Source organism: Vicia villosa, linkage group LG3, assembly GCF_029867415.1.
Source record: "Vicia villosa cultivar HV-30 ecotype Madison, WI linkage group LG3, Vvil1.0, whole genome shotgun sequence".
NCBI classification, from domain to species: domain Eukaryota; kingdom Viridiplantae; phylum Streptophyta; class Magnoliopsida; order Fabales; family Fabaceae; genus Vicia; species Vicia villosa.
In genome coordinates this window covers 111982194-112004707 of record NC_081182.1, presented here as the reverse complement: position 1 = coordinate 112004707, position 22514 = coordinate 111982194, and the positions used below count along the sequence as shown (strand labels likewise).

The 22514-nt window shown below is 33.9% G+C and overlaps 1 protein-coding gene across 1 annotated transcript; it reads right to left on the bottom strand.

The window, feature by feature from the left end:
• Nucleotides 1-14347: 14347 nt before the first annotated feature.
• Nucleotides 14348-15064, bottom strand: LOC131658807 (uncharacterized). Its single transcript, XM_058928061.1, has one exon. The coding sequence runs from the start codon at nucleotides 15062-15064 to the stop codon at nucleotides 14348-14350; it is 717 nt and encodes a 238-aa protein (XP_058784044.1).
• Between the last annotated feature and the right edge of the window lie 7450 nt (nucleotides 15065-22514).

Here is a 22514-nt window from a genome sequence, read left to right as displayed (position 1 = left end):
AATCAGAGTATTTAATATTAGTGAGCTCTGATAAATGTATATCCATTGTTTTATATTGGATCAATGGGAGTGCATGTGTACACAAAATAATATAATCCAAAGGAAAAAGAAATAGATTATTATTATTCTCATATTGTCATATATTCTTTTATGCAATATAAAATATGACATATTCTAAAAAGACTTCAAAATGTACAATAACTCTAAGAAGTCTTATTCTAGTATATTGAGATATATATTATTCTCTTAATATCAGGAAACATCAGAATTGGATGTTTGGGTCGATATTGAAAAGACACAATAATTCCTTAGCATGCAATAATATTGTGTTATTCGGCTTTGGCTAATATGTATAAGGATTTACTTATGCACCATGCATAAGCCTACATAAGTCATTGGATCATGTTTTTAATCAAGTATTGAGTATTGAGTATTGAGTATTGAGTAGTGAGTATTGAGTATTGAGTAATAACAATTGATGTCTAGAATTTGATCCAAGGGTTCATAATAATCTATGCATGGTATATAGGTTTTTATCTATGCACGGTAACTTCACCCGTGTTATTCTATCTTCAATAGTCCACTCTTGTCAGGTCATAATATGAAAGTACAAGTAAATATTTATACTCCTATCGAGTATGATATTGTATTATGAAGGTACTTATGGTTAAATGTAATTACTCTTGTAATAGGATATTCCTATATGTAATTACTATTCGTAGACCTATGTGGATATTCTATGACCTATAATTTAAAACTCATTAGTATAATCACTTCCCAAGACTTATACACATGAGTAAGTCTTATGATATTTTGGGTTAGTGGGAGTTTATTATTAGCATATTCATATGCTTGGGCCATTCTTTATAACATATTTCTCTTGACTTAAATATGTTATTCTAAATTCATCATTGTTTAAATAAATTTGAGTCTTTAATATGTATGATTTGTTTTCTCTATCGGATACAATTTCTGCACTGTTGAAGCGTATTTGTCTTTTTGATTGATTAGTTTTTTTTTAATAGGCAATGATACTATTAAAGGAGTTAAAGGGAAACTCCACCCAAGACAAACGGAAAACTCCGACTACTCACAACTCATGAGCGGAAGGATATTCTAAGAGTGAAAATTATAATTTACAGAAATCTTATAACTAGACACAAGCCACCTCCAAGAATTGGAAGTAGTCTCCGACATACACTCAATAAAGCTAAATGGCTCTCCTTTAAAAATAACCGCATTACGCTTTAGCCAAATACACCAAACCGAGGCAAGCCAAATGACCGCAACGATATGCCTTCTATTTAACTGCTTCACCTTATCGCAATGCTTGAAGAACTTCTCAAACTCTTCCAAGGTGATCTCCGACGTGCCCAACCAATTATACACCTTCGACCATATCCTCGAAACAATCCCGCAATGACAAAGCAAATGGCTTAAACATTCTTCTTCCTTCATACAAAACACACAAAGTAACTCATTCAAAGGAGCCACAATTCCTCTCTTGAAAAGTTGGTCATTTGTTGCTATCCTTCCAAGAATTACCCTCCATCCAAAGCAAAGAATTTTAGACGGAACTTTGACCTTCCACAAATGATTTATAGCCGACACAGTGGCAGCTTCTAAAGGTGGGGATGAGAGTTTTTCCTTGAACCTGTTATAACAAGAATTGATAGAAAAATTTTCATCCGATGATATAGCCCACACGAAAGCATATTCCATATTCGGCATCACCGGAAAATCCTGCAGAAACTCCAAAAGTTGCTGAACCAGAACGATAATCTCTGCTGTCTCGGCCGGAAACAAGGCTGACAAATTCCAAGCCCAGCCAGAAGCAGAGCCGCTGCCGGCTGCAGCCACAGAAATAAGGTGATCCTCGGCCACCGCAAAGAGCTCCGGCACAGCCTCCCTAAGCGGTTGACTACCTGCCCAGCGTGCATACCAAAACGGGACAGCTCCGCCATCCCCCAGCTTACACTCAACAGCCCCGGCAAAGTGATTTTCCCCAAGGTTCGCATAATTATCGGAGGTAAGCAAATCCCTCCACCAAATAGAGTCCGTATTATTAACAACACTAATATCTCTATAAAGAACTTTTAGAATACGACTCCACACCGCTTCCTTCTCCGTTAGAATCTTCCACTTCCATTTGCTCAACAAAGACACATTAAGGATTTCAACATTCTTCATGCCGAGGCCGCCTTCTTCACGCTTTTTGCAAACGGTATCCTTCCCTACCCAATGGATAGATTTCTTGTCTTCTCTTCCACTCCAAAGAAACCTACTTTGTATACTTCTTATTTCACTTAAAACTTTTGCGGGAGCTTTGTAAAAAGATAAAGGATAAATCAGGATTGCATTAAGGACCGCATTAATCAACACCACTCTCCCCGCCAAATTAAGATGAACCCCCTCCAACCGGCCAACCTATTCCTCAAGTGCTTAATAAGGTCTCTCCACATTGACAACTTCCTCGGGCTATCACCTACTCTAACACCGAGAAATTTGAAAGGAAGAGAATCAATCTTACAAGAAAGAAACGTAGATGCCGCATTCAAGAACCACTCTCCAACATTTACACCATAGAGGTTACTCTTGTGGAAGTTAACCCTTAAACCACTCATTAACTCAAAACCCCTTAGAACGGTTTTCATACTCCAAAGGTTCGAAGTATCTCCCTCCGCCAACATAATAGTATCATCCGCAAATTGTAATATGTTGACCTCTTCTTTATCATTGATCTTGAAACCCCTAAATTCTCCCAACTCCGTAGACTTCCTCATTAGAATTGAGAGAACCTCCATAACCAACACAAACAAGAACGGAGACATCGGGTCTCCTTGACGGAGGCCTTTTTCCACCACAAAATCCCTAGTAGTGCTACCATTGACAATGACAGATAAGGTACTAGTAAAAACACTACCTTCCATCCACCGCATCCACCTCTCTCTGAAACCCATCTTCCTCATGATATACTTTAAGAAATTCCAACTAACATAATCGTACGCCTTCTCGAAATCAACCTTCAAGACCACACAACTTCTCTTTTGTCTTTTGAGAAATCGAGACCAAACTACCAACCACCCTTCTTAATCTTCGCGCCATAAGTTTAGCAAGAATCTTGTAAATACTTCCTACAAGGAAAATAGGACGATACTCAGACAAGGATTGAGGGTTCTTGATTTTAGGTACAAGCGTTATAAAATCCAAAGTGCCAGCCTTTACCATAATAGCTTTGTCATAGAAATCTATCACAAACCCCATAACATTCGTCTTGACCAACTCCCAATTTTGCTTGTAGAACTCAAGGGAATAACCGTCCGGACCGGCGCTCTTATTGCCATCGCAAGACCACACGGCATCTTTGACCTCTTCCTCCAAAAACGGACGTTCCAACCACTCCTTATCCCTCTCACTCAATGATTTAAAAGCGAGGCCCTCCGGAACAGCTCTAGAACTATTCTCCTCTTTGAAGAAAACTTTGAAATGCTCTTTAATCGCGTTCTTTATTTCCTCTACTCCTTCCACCTTCCCTATTTAACAAAGTGATAGCGTTCCTACGGTTCCTCTCCTTGATAGAATTATGGAAAAACCTCGAATTTTTGTCACCATCTACCAACCAAAGTTGTATAGATTTCAACCTTAGCATACTTTCTTTCACATTTAACCACTTCCACAACTCACTAGAAGCCCTATTTCTATCCAACACCAAATCATCCACTAAACCTCCAAAGTTATCAGTTTATAGATCATCAAACTCATTGATTTTGGCAACTTCCGCATTCACCCTTAGATCAATCCACCCAAAAACCTCCCGATTCCATTCCCTAAGACGCACCTTTAATCTCTTTAGCTTTTCCAAGATCACATAATCTCCTCTTCCCGAAACATGCAACTTTGCCCATTCGTATTTTATGAACCCCTTAAAGTCTTCATGGTTGAACCACGCATTATTAAACCTAAAAGGTTTAGGTCCCCAATCAACCCTCCCTACATTAAGATGAATGGGTGCGTGATCCGAAATGTCTCGCTTCCCCACACGTTGATCAACCACCTCCCACGAATCACACAATCCTTTAGTAACCAAGAATCTGTCGAGCCTACTCATTGCCTTGCCATTACCTTTGAACCACGTTAAACGCCCTCCCACACAAGGAACATCCACCAGCCCCATATTCTCGATAAAAGCTCTAAAATCCTCCATTCATTTATTGTTCGAACTTCTTCCCTCCCCTAATCTTTCTCCACTTCTCACCACCTCATTGAAGTCCCCTCCTAAACACCATTCTTCCCCCCACCACACCGCATCCTGCTCCGAAGATTGTCCCATAAACCTCTTCTTACCACCACATTACACGGGGCATAAACGTTAACCAAATTGTAGCCACAAAGAATCCTTCCTCCACAGAATGACCAAGCCTCCGGACGCACCCGAAGAATTCGAAACAGTCCATTCCACATCCTTACTACCCCAGAACGACCCTGCCAGCTCCTCTGTAAACCTGTTCAGCTTCGTTTCTTGAATGAAACACACCTCAACCTTACTTGAATTTAACACAAAACTGATTCGCTTCCTCTTGGAAGGAATCCCACCCCCTCTGATATTATACGAAACAATATTCATAATAACGATGATTGTTTCGCCTTCTTCTCCAACATTCTCTTCTTATCCCTCATCTCCATTACCTCCACCAACTTTACACTCATTCCTTGTTCACCCTTGCTCACCACCCCCAAATTAGAAATAGAATCCCAAACTCTCCTTCCCACTCCTGAGTTCTCACAGTTCGCAATCCTAGCGTTGCACCTATTAACCACCGAATCAGAAAGAGAACAAGAAAGAGACTCACCGGAACCGAATTGCTCAAACGCTCCCTTCCCTTCCCTCGCTCCATTCTGATTCTGTAACGATGGTTTCCCCGCATCTTCCTCCATCGCGGTATAACTCCTTGGAGCGATACAATCATAGTACAATTTTGAAGACTCCACCCTCCACCCCAAGTCCTTTACAGCTTTCTTTTTCCTCTGTTTTGGGCTTCTAAACACACTACAGGCTTTGTCAAAGGAAAGAAGTTTTAGATTTGGGCCCAAGATAGTCGTTGGCCCAACATTCTCTTCAAAAGTGGCCTCATTAGCCCGGGACCCACTAGAAGCACAACTTAAAGCAACAGCTTTTTGACTCCCACCTTTTCCACTATGACCAGACTCCTCACACACGTTATTATCATTTGAAGCATTTAATGTATTTAATGCATGGGACACAGAAATCGAAGGCTCAAAATCTTTGATACTATCTGAGGATAAAGGATTAACCTTTTTTCTAGCTGCCTTATAGACCTCCTTAAAACGTGTAAGAATCTGATTCCGTACGCCTCCCTCAGAATTGTTCTTCTCCTTTTCGCCCCCTTCCTTCCCTTGATTCGTGTCACAGTCCCCTGTTGTCTCCACCTCCTCGGAACATACGCCTTCTCCGCCAGATTCCTCCATGGACAAACCTTGCTCCGATGAGTCCTCCTGTTCCGATATCTTTTCGTCCCCCCTACTCCTAACCGTCGCTTCGTCTTTCAACAGAGAAGAGTCTTCTCTCAAAAAAATGAAAAAGTCTTTCCCGTCAACCGACACTTTCACAGATTCATTGATCTTCTCCTTACTAGCCGTTTTAATACAAACTCTTGCTTCATCCATTCTTGTTCTTTCCAACGTTTGATCATCGCACTTGATAAACCCACCTCTTTGGTTGGCTATGAACTTGAAGAAACTCACACCCCAAGCATGGCAAGGTGTCCCCGTCACTCTTAGCCATAGAATCCTCTCCGTATCCACGTCAGTTGGTCTCCAAGGACGGATGCTTAGAAACCAATTTTCCCACCAAGACTTCCTTTCTTCCACAAAGCTCTCCACTTCGCCTTTAACCAAATCTTCCAGAACGCACATATTAGGTCCCAAGATCGTGACCCTAATGGTAAAGACACCTTCTTCAAAAAAAAGCTGCTTCAGGGACAGTGCTACCCCTGGATCCTTCACAAACCCAGTGTAAGCCTGTTCATATCTCCTTAACTCTTCTTTCTCAGTTCTAAACCACAGCGGTTTGGAAACCTCTTCCTCCTTTGACCCTCCTTTATGCCTGAATGGACCGTGATGGGTTGGACCATTCAGTTAAGCCCAATGAGAGGTCTCTACCCTCAGTCGTTTAGCTATTTAAGCGTTGCCCCATTAGACGATTAATATACAGTGAAAACCCTATACGGCAATGAGGGTAGTAATCCTCTCATACTCATTCTCTCTAACGGTGTCAATTTAAAAAGGTCTCTCAATCCTAAAAGGTACACCGTTCTAATTATTCTTGATTACTCTATAATATTATAATATGCTATAATTTGTATCTATAAATTCAATTAAATCTATCATAACTTACACTAATAAATGATTTTTGAGAATCATGGAACCCAGTATTTATCTCTCATTCTTTAATAGTTTGAATCTCGTTCAATGTTTCAAGTGTATTTTGTGTTAAGCTACTATATTTTCTATCACTCTAATGTCCTTTTGACATGTTCAGAGGAACAAGATGAGAGTTGCACAAAGAATCACAAAAACATAATCTCAATCTCAAACTCAATAACAACACATAAACAATAACATATATAACAACATCAACAATTCAAAAACAAGAATAAACAATAATTCAAAACATTGCTATGTAGAACAACTAAACAACAACATCAACAATAACAATATCAAAAACTCAAAAACAATAATATATAACAACAAAAACAACATTAAAATCCAATCTCAATCCAAACAACAACAACATCAACATTCAATCTCAATCTAAATAACAACAACATTAAACAACTACTAAAAAAACAATCTCTCAACAAAACTACATCAACATCAACAATAAGCTTATAACATACTTATCTCAACAAAAACAACAACATATAACATTCAATATCAGTTTAAACAACAACAAAAAGATTAAACCTCTAGGTTTAAGGTCTCAACAACAAAAATAACAACAATAACAACAACCTAACAACAACCTTTTTGGAATTTTTAAATAGCGAAAAACTCTTTCTCCTCGGTTTTGTCATTTAACCGACGGGTAAAAGCACAATTGAGTTTATAATATATAATGTGGATTGCTTGTCTCACGAAACCCTAACTGAACATATAACTTGACAAATTGGTTTACAAAATAATTATATGAACAATTGTGTTATATTTGAAGAACAACTTACTGTAATGAATTATTTTAGAGCATCATGTAACCCGTTATTCATCTCTCTTTCTTTAATAGTTCGAATCACATTCAAGGTTTAAAGTGTATTTTGTGTCAATCCACTGTATTATCTGTCACTTTAATGTCCTCTTGACATGTTCGGCAAAACAAGATGAGAGTTGCACAAAGAATCACAAAAACATAATCTCAATCTCAAACTCAAACTTAATAACAACTAAACAACAAAAGATATAACAACATCCACAATTCAAAAACAACAATAAGCAACCATTCAAAACATTGTTAAGTAGAACAATTAAATAACAACAACTCAAATACAACAATATATAACAACAAAAATAACATTAACATTCAATATCAATCTAAATAACACCACCAACAACAACAACAACATCAACATTCAATCTCAATCTAAACAACAACAACATTAAACAACTACTAAAAAATAATTCCTCAACAAAACTACATCAACAATAAACATATAACGTACTTATCTCAACAAAAACAACAACGTACAACATTCAATCTCAGTTTAAACAAAAAAAAAAGATTAAACCTATAGGTTTAAGATATCCACAACAACAATAACAACAACGACAATAAAAACAACAACAACAACAACAATAACAACAATAACAATAATGAGTAGTGATGTTTGACATACCAAATATGTGAAGAAGAAATGAAAGAAATGATTTCGGTCTTTCATTTGAGCAAGTATCGAACAAGATCCCTTAACACATATCATCATTTTGAAGGATGATATGTGTTTAGGACTCTCGTTGTTTAGGACTCTTAATTACAAATATGTGTGTGTTATTTTAGTGTGTTGTTTTAAGTAAGTGAAATTGAAAACTACAAGCTAGGCTATATGTAATAAGATTAAACTATTTCACCTCAATTGAAAAACATAACCGAGGTGAAAAGTGACTTATTTTTGGATTAAAAATAAAATATGAAGGAAGACGTCACTTTTAATAATATAAAACATAAATTCCAACTACTGGAATTCGAAGCATGTACCCTGAATTAGTTTACCCCTCAATCATCTACTACAACTGAGGTAATATATTATATATTTTTGAAAGAAAAAATACAGAGCATTCAAGAATTTTACCTCAATCTTTTATTATGTAAAGTGAAATCGTTGTCAAAAGATATATTCTTTGTAGCAGTAATAGGAGGCAGAGGAGGAATAGGTCCGTTAGATATATTCTTTAGTTATATTTGAGTTTGATTTTGATATATAAATATTTGAATTATTGAATTAATTTTGATTTACGACCTGTGTATATATAATGTATATTTTAATATAAATATCTATAATATAAGAAAACTCTATCTTTTTGAAGAGTTCCTCTCATGCTGTCAAGTGGCTTATTCTGAGAGTAGGAAATGTTGCTTATGGATGCGCCACGTGTACTGTTCATTTATGAAGTTATGTTCTTCCATCTTCCACTATGAATGTGTTACATCATTAGCATTTGTGTGGTTCTGTCCATGCATCTTCTATTCTGCATAATTATGTGTTGCATAATTAACATAATGAGGACTTTATCTTCTTCTGTCCATTCACCTTCTGCATCAGTTATGTAATGAAGAGTTTGTAACTGCTACATTATACATAATGATTGTGTTATTTATGGCATTTGTGGCTTCCACTTTTCGGTAGTATCAGACCATTGGCGAAAATATGTGACATCAACGATAGTAAAGAACTTTGGAAAGTTTCTGTTCGAGTGCACCACAAATGGAAGGTTGTTTCGAACTAGAGGGAGCATTTTGAGATGATTTGATGAGTTTTTTTCTTATATTCTATTATTTTGGTCTTATGTTATTTAGATACGAGGGTGGAATGAGATCAAGCAATATCAGAACAAACCAACTGACATATTGGTTTGATTTTCTACATGTATGTACTTTAGAAGGGTTTTCATCAAAACTCATCTGAACAAGGGAAAAACTGCCATCAGTGTTTTCAAGTCATTAGTTTTATTTGATTTCTGCCATTTTTGTAAGTACAATTGTAGAGTACGAGTACGTAAGAAGTAGAACTTAATACAAATGTAAGTACAATTTTTGTAATCAGAGTGCAATTAATTTTTGTAATAGGTTGAAAAGAGAATAGATAAATTATACAGTGATAAATGTGATGATTGTATGTGTTTCACGTGGTTTGTTTGTTACTGTTTTGGTTTTAATGAGCTTTCATTTTTATTTTTTTATGTTATTTTGATCTTATTGTTGAACGGTTCCATTGGTTTTCTACCTTAGAAATGATTCCACTTTTATAAATCTGGTCTTTCCAACTTTACTTTTGAACCGTTCTTGCAGTTATTCTGGAATTATAAGTCTCATCTTTTCAACTTTATTGTTGAACGGTTCTTCTGGAATTATAAATCCGTCTTTTCAACTTTACTGTTGAACGGTACTTCCCCTTCTTCTTGAATTGAGGTGATTTTGGGTCTCAGTTTTTGTTGATATATTTTTTTTAATAGAATTTAAAGAAGAAAAAAAAACTAAGAGTAAAAGAATAAATAAAATTTAATCCATTATATCTAATGAATTTTGATTTGTTTTTTGATTTGTTTTATTATTTCTATATATGTTAAAGATCAAAAGAGAGCATAATCACGATTTGATCATTAATAAACTATATATTTAATTAATTTAAAAATATTTATTTATAAAATTTTTAACCTAAATAAATTATATTGGACTTTAAATAAATAAAATAAAAAATATTCTCTACAAAATCCAAATCAAAAATAAGAAAAGTGAAAATAAGAAAAATAAACGGAAAAAGAGGTATTGCTTTTATGTTATTATTCAAGTCATTTAAATTATAAAGAAGATAGACATAAAATATAATTTTTTGTTTCTGTTGAGTTGAGAATTCTATTTGTAAAATAATTATTATTGCTACATTAAAGTCTAAAATGGATAAATATTTATAAATTAAGTAAATATATATTACAATAACTTAAGAAAAAAATATAATAAAAAAAATATAATAATGATTAAAATAAGAGAAAAATAGAATGTAATGTTTATTATTGATCTAAATATGAAAAAAAAATGTTTCTATTGAAATCTATGTCATTGAAATAATGATTTAATAAATAGGTACTACTTATCTAAATACGAGAAAAATATTAAAATTGTCATGGTGAGGATATCCGATAGAGCAAAGATACAATGAAATCTTGGACGGACCAATGAAGGGGAGACACAACATATTTTTATGAGTGGATGGAGATAAGATTGCAAATAACTTGCTATGATGTGTTATATTTTGATGAACAACTAATTATAAAATTTTAATTTTTGTGTGTATTATTTAATAGTTATAAGATTTATTTTTATACTAAAAAATAATTCATTTTTAATATAATTATCCATATAGGTCTATTAATTTTTCTATATTTAGCATTTTGTTAATGTAATAGTGTTATTAGACAACAAAATCGACGAAACAATAATATAATATGCATTTGATTTGTTTTCTTTTTTATTCTTTTTATTTTTAAATGCTAATAAATTTTTTATCTTTTAATATTTTCTAATATCTACGACATATTTCCTTTTTCTATTTTAAAAATATTAAATGTTACATTCAATTAAAAATAAATTATAAAACATTAGATAAAAAATGATTTTATATAAAAAACTAAATATAGACAATGTTATTTTTATAAACGGGGAACAAATGTTTTTATAAAAATAGTAATCCAGATATTATGTATATACAAAAAAAAAAACTTATAGACATGTGTTTGGTTATTCTGCTAACATTTCAACTTCTATATAATGCTTATTTATATATACTATAATTTTTTTTAAAATAACCATATTAGTTATAAAATAAAAAATTAACATATTAGTTATAAAAAAATTAGTTACAATTATTTAAATTAATTATCATAAATATTACTCTAATTTTTATTTCATATTTCTTAATATGTATTTATATTATATTATTTAAACTATATAAATATGATATATTAAGAGTCATAAACACTTATTTATTTGATTCTCCCCGCCCTTTTTTAGACATAACACATACTTTTTACCCCACTTAATTTTTTGGCAATGAAAATCAAGTTTAAAAGTCATCAAGTTATACCTCATAATTCTAATCAATCATATTAAATAATAAGCATAATTTTTTAAGGAAACATTTATCAATTAATAATATTAAATTATAGAATTAAATATATTTTTAATCTTCTAAATATACAAATTGAATTAATATTATCTTCAATTTTCAAAAATATTAAATTACTCAGTTAATTTTAAACAATTATAGTAAATATTTATTTTTAGTAAATAGTTATTTCTCTACAATACTATTCAACTCATACACAACTTACCTTATGTTTTTTTTATTAGTGTTGTTTAGTGACGAGTATAAAGTATAGTATTGTTTTGTTTCGTTTAGGTTTTGATATGATTATAAAGTATAGTATTGTGATCTATAATAAATACATAAATAACGTATGAATTAAATAATATCAAAATTATATTATAATATAACATATTTTTAATTATTTTATTATCATTAATCATTGAAAATTAAGGACAACATAACGTTACTTATAAAAATACTGAGAATAATAACGGAAACATGAAGTTACTGATCAAAATATTGAATAATAACGGAAACATGAATTTACTAATAACGGGTACATGAAGTTACTGATAAAAATATTGAATATTAACAGGAATATGAAGTTAGTGATCAAAATATAAATATTAGCGGAAACATGAAGTTATCGGTAAAAATATTGTATATTAACGAAAACATGAAATTATTGATCAAACCATTGAACATTAACGGGAACATGGAGTTATTAATTAAAATATTAAATATTAACGGGAAGCAATGTTAATACGTTGAAAGTAAATGTGACTAAGTTTATATTGCATTGGACAATCGATATTGTATATTCTTTATTGATCTTTCCAATTTTTATTGCATATTAATAAAATAACACTTCATTATTCTATTCTTTATCAATTTCATTTTTAATTTTATTATGTATCTTTGTTGAACAAATTGTATCATAATAATAATTACATCAATTTCTTTTAAAAAAATATAATATTGAACAAAATAAGCAAGAACATGAAGTTATTAATCAAAATATTAAATATTAACGGGAACATGAAGTTACTGAATAAAATATTGAATATTAACGGGAACATGAAATTACTGATCGAAACATTGAACATTAACGGAAACATGAAGTTACTGATCAAAATATTGAATATTAAAACAAATGAGCTTACCACACTGGTCCCCGTGCGAATGCACGAATATCCCGTTAATATTTAAAATATTGAATATTAACGGGAGCACGGAGTTATTGATTAAAATATTGAATATTAACGGAAGACAAAGTTACTTATCAAAATTTTTAATATAATCGGAAACATTAAGTTACTGATCCAAATTTTGAATATTAACAGGAACACAAAGTTATTGATCAAAATAATAAATATTAACGGGAACACGGAGTTATTTACAAAATATTGAATATTAACGAGAACACGAAGTTAGTGATAATTGTTTTAAATATAAACGAAATATGAAGTTACTGATAAAATTTTTCAATATTAACGACAACAAATTTGGAATATTAACGGGAACACGGAGTTATTGATCAAAATAATGAATATTAACGGGAACACAGAGTTACTGATCAAAATAAAGAATATTAACGGGAACATGAAGTTACTGATAAAAATATTGAATATTAACGGGAACAAGTTTGGAACATTAACGGGAATACGAAGTTACTGATCAAAATAATGAATATTAGCGGGAACATGAAGATACTGATCAAAATATTGAATATTAACAGGAACATGAAGTTACTGAATAAAATATTCAATATTAACGACAACATGAATTACTGATAAACATATTAAATATTTACGGGAACATGAAGTTAATGATCGAAATATTGAATATTAACGGGAAAATAATTTTTATTCATGAAAATATCCCAAACTTTGCCCCCCCAACCTATTAAAAAGAAATTTCTATATTTTACACATTTGGTTTTATGACATTTACCTCTAGAATAATATCTATATTGAACAAAATAACACGGCCACAACAGGTACTCGTGCGGACGCACGGGTATCACGCTAGTTATGAATGAAAGAGTTATAATATATCCATGGTATTATTCACTTAATTTTAAATTTATCTTCGACTTTATGTCATCACAATCCCCACAAATAAGAATGGAGGGACAATTATGACTACAATTTCAAAAATAATTTTAGTATATTAATATATGGAACTAGATTGATACAATTCAATAATATTTGGAATCAAATTAAATATTTTTTCGCAGCCCCAAAAATTGTTCTAAATTGCAGCAAAATGCTGAAAAATGAGGCTTATGCGGCCACAATGTAGAACCATGCTGAAGATTACACAAAAATGAGAAGCATATCCCTATATAATAATTTAGCATTATATTCCTACCATATGCAGATTGCTGCTACTATATATTTTAAAGAAGTAACATTGTCATCATCATGTAAAACAAGGTTGCAAGTTCCATCCACAAAGGGTCTCACATAGTTCAAATTTGTTTCTTATTTATTGGAGTTTTTCAACTCCAATAAGTACTTGGCTCCTATGGGAAAAAATCCGTATAAATCACTCACTGAGTCGGTTTTTAAAACATTAAAATTCATAAGTATCGATCAATTGTATCCTTCACACCAAATGAAGTTGCATATACATACAAAAAGTTTCTCAACACAACAAGAGTATAAAATTCTAAAATAAAATTATTTTTTCCAAAGAACTTCATTTCCGACAATAATATGAACTTAGTGACACCTAGGCTGTTAGAATAATAATGCAAGTGTGAGTAAGTGGGGAAATAGTCTCACATTAATAATAATGCACATGTGGGACTCTTAACGCACCCCTTCACGTCCAGGAATAGACAACTATGTTAAGTAATATGGTTTAGCCTAACTCAACCCTACAAAACCGGCTAGTCGGGTGAGGATTGCCCCCACTTATAAGCACATGTTTAGACTATATATTATCTGATGTGCGACTCTTAACACAGGCTAAATCCAACTATAATTAGGAGGTTCTCTTACACTCTCAAAATTCGCAACTTCATCTTCAAAAGTGTAGAACTTTTTTGTTTCGGATGAGTAAAACACAGTACTTCCGCCATAGAATCTCGGAAAATATATTTTGTTTTCCATTCCTGCAATTTTCCCCTTTGCAAAAAATGATGTATTGCCAACAAAATACATGTGATTTACCAAGCTTTCAACTTTGGTCCATGTCATTGTTAACTTGTTCAACTCAAAAATTTCAACCCATTTTCCAAAAGGCCCTTCAAATACCGACAATTGATTGCCATTACATTCTACTATAAAACTATTGATAGTGTTAGTGCATGGAGATCGAGATGTATTAAATTTTTTCCTACTCGCTCCTCTTTCAGTTAATTTTATAAATCCCAATGTTCCATTGTCACTAAGATAATAAAATGATCCATTATGAAAATTAGGACTTTTGTTTTTGACATAAAAGTAACCACACTCAAAATTAAATAATGAAGCATTATTTGTCCTATCATCAACGAGTCTAAAGATCAGTGTCCTATAGTAAGGTGGTTTACACTCATCAAAATCAGCAATTATGCATTTAAAAGAGGATGGACAATGTGAAAAACCAATACACTTATCACTTCTTATTGTTATAGGTACATTCTTAAAGGGCTTCACTTCCTTTGTACAAGAACCGAAGAAAAATGAACACCTTTTGTTCATTGTCAATAACAGCCAACCATTTTTCGAGTAACAAATTCCACAATCTGAATTGAACAAGCACTCATCAATATTTGTATTGCCTTCAAGAAAATCGAGTTATGGCAATTTAATAATATATTTAAACTTGAGGCCGTGTTTTGGAAGCAGAAAAGTGAAGACATTGTCCTTATCAAAGAACATAAATAAAGGACATGGTGAATGATATCAAACCTTAACATTGGTGGCGCTCATAACCGAAACATTTTATTGGTAACTCGAAAATGCAAGTAATCAAATCCATTAAGATGCTCTGCAATCATTCTGATACTACAAAATTTGTTGCCTCTAGCAACACTTTTTTATGCAACATGTGAAAATTGTTGCCTAAAAAGTATTTCTGGCAACATTTTACACTTGATGCCAGCAATGTTTTTACAACAACTTATAAATGTCCCCTAAACTCTTTATGAGTATGCTTTCTCAATGTTCCTATGTGTGAGATATTGGATCGAACTCTAGTATTGTCGAAGGGTAGCTTCTTGGTTCGACAGTTCGACAGAGTTAAGCATGAAGTCGAAGGATTGTTCACATGCTGGTGTCGAAGTGTGCATGCTGTAGTCGAAGATGGGTCTAGCATGCAGATGTCGAAGATGCTAGGGTTGTTAGCATGTTAAATTAGGTTTTAGTGTTTAAACCCTAATTTGTTAAGTTAGCTTGTTTATTAAGTTGGCTTGTGTAATGGGCCTTGTGGAAAAAGCCCATTAGTTAGTATGTTAGGTTTTATTATAAATAGCATACTAGTCTCTCATCATTGCTAAGCTGCAAATCCTAATTTAGGGTGAGAGAGGTTATTTGTTATTCTTGTAAACTTGTAATCTTGTTTTAAGAGAAAGTAAAAGAATAACGGTTATAACCAATTATTGTGTTCTTCTTCTCCCCTATAATTCCCTATTATACTTTGTTATTGGTATCGTTTTTTACAACAAATTGGTGCGGTGAGCGTGGAGAAGATGCCTTCAACAAAGTATGAGATTGAAAAGTTCACCGGAGTGAATGATTTCGGTCTGTGGCGCTTGAAGATGAAAGCCCTACTGGTTCAGCAGGGTTGTTTGGAAGCGTTGAAGGGAGAGGCAGCCATGAATGTTGCATTAACGGCAGCGGAGAAGACGACTATGATTGAGAAGGCACACAGCGCAATTTTGTTGAGCCTTGGTGATAAGGTTCTCAGGCAGGTATCAAAGGAGACGACGGCATCAGGGTTATGGGTGAAACTTGAAAGTTTGTACATGACCAAATCGCTGGTAAATCGACTCTACCTGAAGCAAGCTTTGTATTCATTCAAGATGATTGAAGACAAAGTATTGGCTGAGCAGTTGGATATGTTCAACAAGCTGATTCTTGATCTTGAAAATATTGATGTGAAAATCGATGATGAAGATCAAGCGCTGTTACTATTGTGTTCTTTGCCTCGATCACATGCTCACTTCAAAGAAACTCTCTTGTATGGAAGGGAGTCCCTGACGTTTGAAGAAGTTCAATCAGCCTTGTACTCTAAGGACTTGAATGAACGAAAGGAGCATAAACCTTCGACTGTTGGCGAAGGTTTGGCCGTTAAAGGAAAACTCTTACGAAAGGATGGTAAGTTCGACAAGAAGAAAGGCAAAAGCCAGTCGAAGACTTACAATGGCGAAGCATCTGGCATTCGATGCTACCATTGTAAGAAGGAGGGTCACACAAGAAAGGTGTGCCCTGAACGCTTGAAATATCATGGAGGTAAGGATAATGGCAACGCTGCCATTGTTCAAGATGATTTCGAATCATCTGATGTTCTTGTGGTTTCAAGCAGTGACTCTAAGAAGGAGTGGATTATGGATTCAGGTTGCACTTGGCACATGACTCCAAACAAAGACTTGTTCGAGGAATTATGTGATCAAGATGGTGAATCAGTATTGCTGGGAAACAACAAGGCTTGCAAGATTGCAGGTGTTGGATCTGTGAGATTCAAGCTCCATGATGAGTCAATAAGGTTGTTGACTGAAGTCAGGTATGTTCCTGATTTGAAGAGAAATTTGCTTTCTCTTGGTGAATTCGACAAGAAAGGATATGTTTTCCAAGGAGAGAAAAGCATCCTAAGAGTCATGAAGGGGTCGAAGGAAGTCTTGAGAGGCGTGAAGAAACAAGGCTTGTATACCCTTGAGGCTGAAGTTGTAAGTGGTTCGACAAATGTTGTATCCACGAAACCTTTGTCGAAGACAGAAATCTGGCACATGAGATTGGGCCATGTCAGTGAAAGGGGTCTGGTCGAATTAGGGAAACAAAATCTGCTTGGTGGAGACAAAATCGAAAAGCTGAAGTTTTGTGAACCCTGTGTACTTGGAAAATCTTGCAGAGTGAAGTTCAACAAAGGCAAACAAAGAACACATGGATCCCTTGATTACATCCATGCTGATCTTTGGGGGCCTGCAAGGTGTCCATCACATTCAGGAGCAAGGTATTTTCTATCCATAGTAGATGATTATTCCAGAAAATTATGGGTATTCATCCAGAAGACTAAGGATGAAACTTTTGAGAATTTCAAAAGTTGGAAGACTCTGGTTGAAAATCAGACTGGCAGAAAGGTCAAGAGGTTGAGAACCGACAATGGCCTTGAATTTTGCAATGAGGCATTCGGCAGTTTTTGTGCTACCTCTGGTATTGCAAGGCATAGAACTACTGCAGGTACTCCACAGCAAAATGGTTTGGCTGAAAGGTTTAATCGAACTATTTTGGAGAGAGTCAGATGCATGTTGACTAGTGCCGGTTTAAAGAAGGTGTTCTGGGCTGAGGCTGTTTCGACAGCAACATATCTGATAAACAGATGTCCTTCGACAGCGTTAGATATGAAGACACCTGAAGAAGTTTGGTCGGGACATCCACCAGATCTCGACAAACTGAGAGTATTTGGCTGCATAGCCTATGCTCACATTAGGCAAGACAAGGTCGAACCTAGAGCTCTGAAATGCATGTTCATGGGATACCCTGAAGGAGTCAAAGCTTATAGGCTATGGTGCCTAGAGCCAGGTCACAGGAGGTGTATCACCAGTCGAGATGTAGTTTTCAATGAAGCTGAAATGGCTTTTAAGAAAACTGATGATGATGATCGAAGTGCAGAAGAGCTGGAACAGGTAGAGATTCCTGTTGAGGTGGAGCATGTTGATGCTGAATTGCATATCCCAGATGAAGTCGAAGAAGAAGCAGAAGATGCTGAAGTTGAGGAAACTGACGATGACTACCTATTGTCGAGAGATAGGTCGAGAAGAGTCATCAAGCCACCTCAGAGACTTGGATATGCAGATCTTATAGCTTATGCCTTAATCTCTGCAAGTGAGGTTCTAGACGAAGAGCCTAGAGACTATAAGGAAGTTATGAGGAGTCGAAATAAGACTGAATGGCTGAAGGCCATGGATGATGAGATGAAATCTCTTCATGATAATCATACTTGGGAACTGATCAAGAAACCTGTTGGGGCAAGGTTAGTCAGTTGTAAATGGATTTTCAAAGTTAAGGAAGGAATTGAAGGAGTGACGTCGAAAAGATACAAGGCAAGGTTAGTTGCAAGGGGTTTCACTCAGAAAGAAGGTGTCGACTTCAATAATGTGTTTTCTCCTGTTGTAAAGCATAGGTCCATTCGAATGTTGCTTGCCATGGTGGCACAGTTCGACCTTGAACTGGAACAAATGGATGTGAAGACTGCGTTCTTGTATGGTGATTTAGATGAAACGATCCTGATGAGGCAACCTGAAGGGTATGTCGAAAAGGGAAAGGAAGATTATGTGTGCAAGCTAAAAAGATCTTTGTATGGGCTGAAACAATCTCCTCGACAGTGGAATAGGAGATTCGACAAGTTCATGACACACATAAGTTTCATTAGAAGTCAGTTCGACCACTGCGTTTACTTCAGATTTCGACCTGGTAATTCATTTGTTATTTTGTTGTTTTATGTTGATGATATTCTCATAGCAAGCAACAGTGTCGAAGATGTGATGAGGGTGAAGGCTGAACTCAATAAGGAGTTCGATATGAAGGATCTGGGAGCTGCTTCCAGGATTCTTGGAATTGACATTCGAAGAGATAGAAAGAAGTCGAAGTTATGCCTATCTCAAGAGGCATATCTACGGAAGATTCTTGAAAAGTTTGGTATGTCGAATTCGAAGCCAGTTGTGACTCCAACAAACCCTCAATTCAAGCTGAGTATTGATCAGTGTCCCAGTACTGATGTCGAAAGAGCCTATATGAATAGCATCCCATATGCTAATATAGTTGGTTCTTTGATGTATGCTATGGTCTGTACTAGACCCGACATAGCATACGCAGTAAGTCTTGTAAGCAGGTACATGGCGAATCCTGGAAAGGCTCACTGGCAAGCATTGAAGTGGATTTTAAGGTACATAAATGGGTCTCTGAATAGAGTCTTAATTTATGGTGGAGCCTTGGGTGAAGATAGTAAAGCAGTAATAGAAGGATATGTCGACTCTGATTATGCAGGTTGTATGGATTCCAGAAAATCTATTTCTGGATATGTTTTCACTATGTTTGGCACTGCAATTAGTTGGAAAGCAACACTTCAGAAGGTTGTTGCTCTATCAACCACTGAAGCGGAGTATATTGCCCTAACTGAAGCTGTGAAAGAAGCATTGTGGCTTGAAGGTTTTGCGAAGGAGCTAAAACTTCAAGGTCGAGGTATCACTGTTAAATGTGATAGTCAAAGTGCAATACACCTGTCGAAGAATTCAGCCTATCATGAGCGAACTAAGCACATTGATGTGAGGCTGCATTTCGTCAGAGGAGTAATCGAGCGTGGAGAAGTCCAAGTGCTGAAGGTTTCGACTGAAGACAATGCTGCTGATATGATCACCAAGACATTGCCGAGTTGCAAGTTTTTCCACTGTATGCAGTTGATAAAGCTGCATGAAGAAAGTTAGTCTGTTCCTTGACGTTGTAGAGTTAGGTCCAAGGTGGAGATTTGTGAGATATTGGATCGAACTCTAGTATTGTCGAAGGGTAGCTTCTTGGTTCGACATTTCGACAGAGTTAAGCATGAAGTCGAAGGATTGTTCACATGCTGGTGTCGAAGTGTGCATGCTGTAGTCGAAGATGGGTCTAGCATGCAGATGTCGAAGATGCTAGGGTTGTTAGCATGTTAAATTAGGTTTTAGTGTTTAAACCCTAATTTGTTAAGTTAGCTTGTTTATTAAGTTGGCTTGTGTAATGGGCCTTGTGGAAAAAGCCCATTAGTTAGTATGTTAGGTTTTATTATAAATAGCATACTAGTCTCTCATCATTGCTAAGCTGCAAATCCTAATTTAGGGTGAGAGAGGTTATTTGTTATTCTTGTAAACTTGTAATCTTGTTTTAAGAGAAAGTAAAAGAATAACGGTTATAACCAATTATTGTGTTCTTCTTCTCCCCTATAATTCCCTATTATACTTTGTTATTGGTATCGTTTTTTACAACACTATGTTATTGTTTTTGCAACATTCTATAATTGTCCCCTTAGAGAGCATTGGAGACGTTTTCTAATTGTAACAATATTCCTAACAAATGACTACATTTACTTAGTGTTGCCTAAAAATGTAACGTTAATACAAATTTAGGCCAATCTTCCCTCAAAACTTTTTTTTTACAAAGCTCTCAACATATAAAATTTATACGTCCTTTAGAGATAAAAGGGATCAATTTTAAGGAATTTTTAAATAATAATTCTAAAATAATAATAATTATTATTATTATAAAAAATTTATTTGATTGAAAATTAAACTTTACTTAAAATAATATATTTATAAGAGGAGAAACATAATTAACAAAATTGAATGTTCCAATTTGAGACACATCCAAATTGAATTGCTTATTTGTGTATTGTTGTTTTCAGTTTACATATTATTGATGAGTTATGCTTTGATTGATAGGCTGAGATTCTTTCAAATTTAGTCTAGGTTTGGGAAATTGATGGATTTCTAGTTGTATAGTTTTGTTTCAGATAACTTCTTAGATTTTGAAACTTTTCCTATTATTTGCATAACGATAGATTTAAACTCATGGAACTACTATGTTTAACAATACCATATAGCTTGAAACTAGAAAAGAGAATAAAGGAAAAACAACTCATATAATATATATATATATATATATATATATATATATATATATATATATATATATATATATATATATATATATATATATATATAAAACAATGTAGATAAAAATAAATATGAGTTTTGTGGTTGGTGTTATAATGATTCAAACTATATAGATTGATATCATATGAAATTTGTGGGACTCTTAATATATGTGTGTGGGGATATTCCTTTTAACCGGGTATGCTTATATAGGATATGACTGATTATCAATTAAGTTTTTTTAAAGATCGTGCAGTAACTTGATTCATATGTACAAGTAGCATTACATATGGATAAGTAGTTAGTACATATGTATAAGTAATTATAACATATATAAAAATCAATTAAATTTATTTTATTTTTTTCTATAAAAATGGCTTATACCAACTTATTCATAAGCACTTATTTTGATAACTATAAGCTGGAAAATAAGTTGTTTATTCAAACATCCCCTGTATTTTATTCACCTATAATAGCTTAGCGAAGAAAACTAAGATCTCTACAATTCACTTACACTTCTAAAAAGTAGGGGGAAATCTACTATTGCAGGTGGTTGAAATTGGCAAAGGGAGCAAGGTTAATTATGAACTGGACAAGAAAAGTGGACTTATAAATGTGTCATTCTCATTCTTCTCTATTATAACTTTTCATTTGTTAAAATCACATGCTTCCAACAATATGCTTGGTGTAATGGCAAAATATAATGGCCATTTGTTTTTAAGGGAATTGCATTGTAATTTAGCATTTCTACAACTTTGTCGTCATACTATTATTATCTGTTACGTTTAAATGTCTTCAAACTCTATCAATTCCAATACAAATTATCCATAATTGTGATGACTCATTCGCCTTTTTTTGCTCTGTATATTAAATTTCTAAGTCTTTAGGAGTAATATTGTTGATAATGTTTATGTTGCAAAGTGGTTGGATTTATAGTATAGATAAGTAGAACATAAAAAGGTTATTCAAACTTTTTGAATGCATTGTATTTTCAGAATATATATATACTTTTGTGAATGTACGATTAAATTTGATCTTGTTTAAGTTATAATCGACAATTTTTTGAAGCTAGACATCATCAACTATATTATTTATAGAAAATAATTGTAAAATTTTGTATTTTATGGTGACACTATAAAATAACAGTCGATAAGTTATGGCTACACTTTCAAAACGATCCTCCATATTCAGATTTAAGGCAACAATTATTAACTGTAGCCGCATATGGCAATGCTTAAAAAACGTCGCCTCAGAGGCCACAAATAGTTGTTCCCTATTCCTTTTGTTTAGGCGACGTTTTTAGAAAGTGTGCC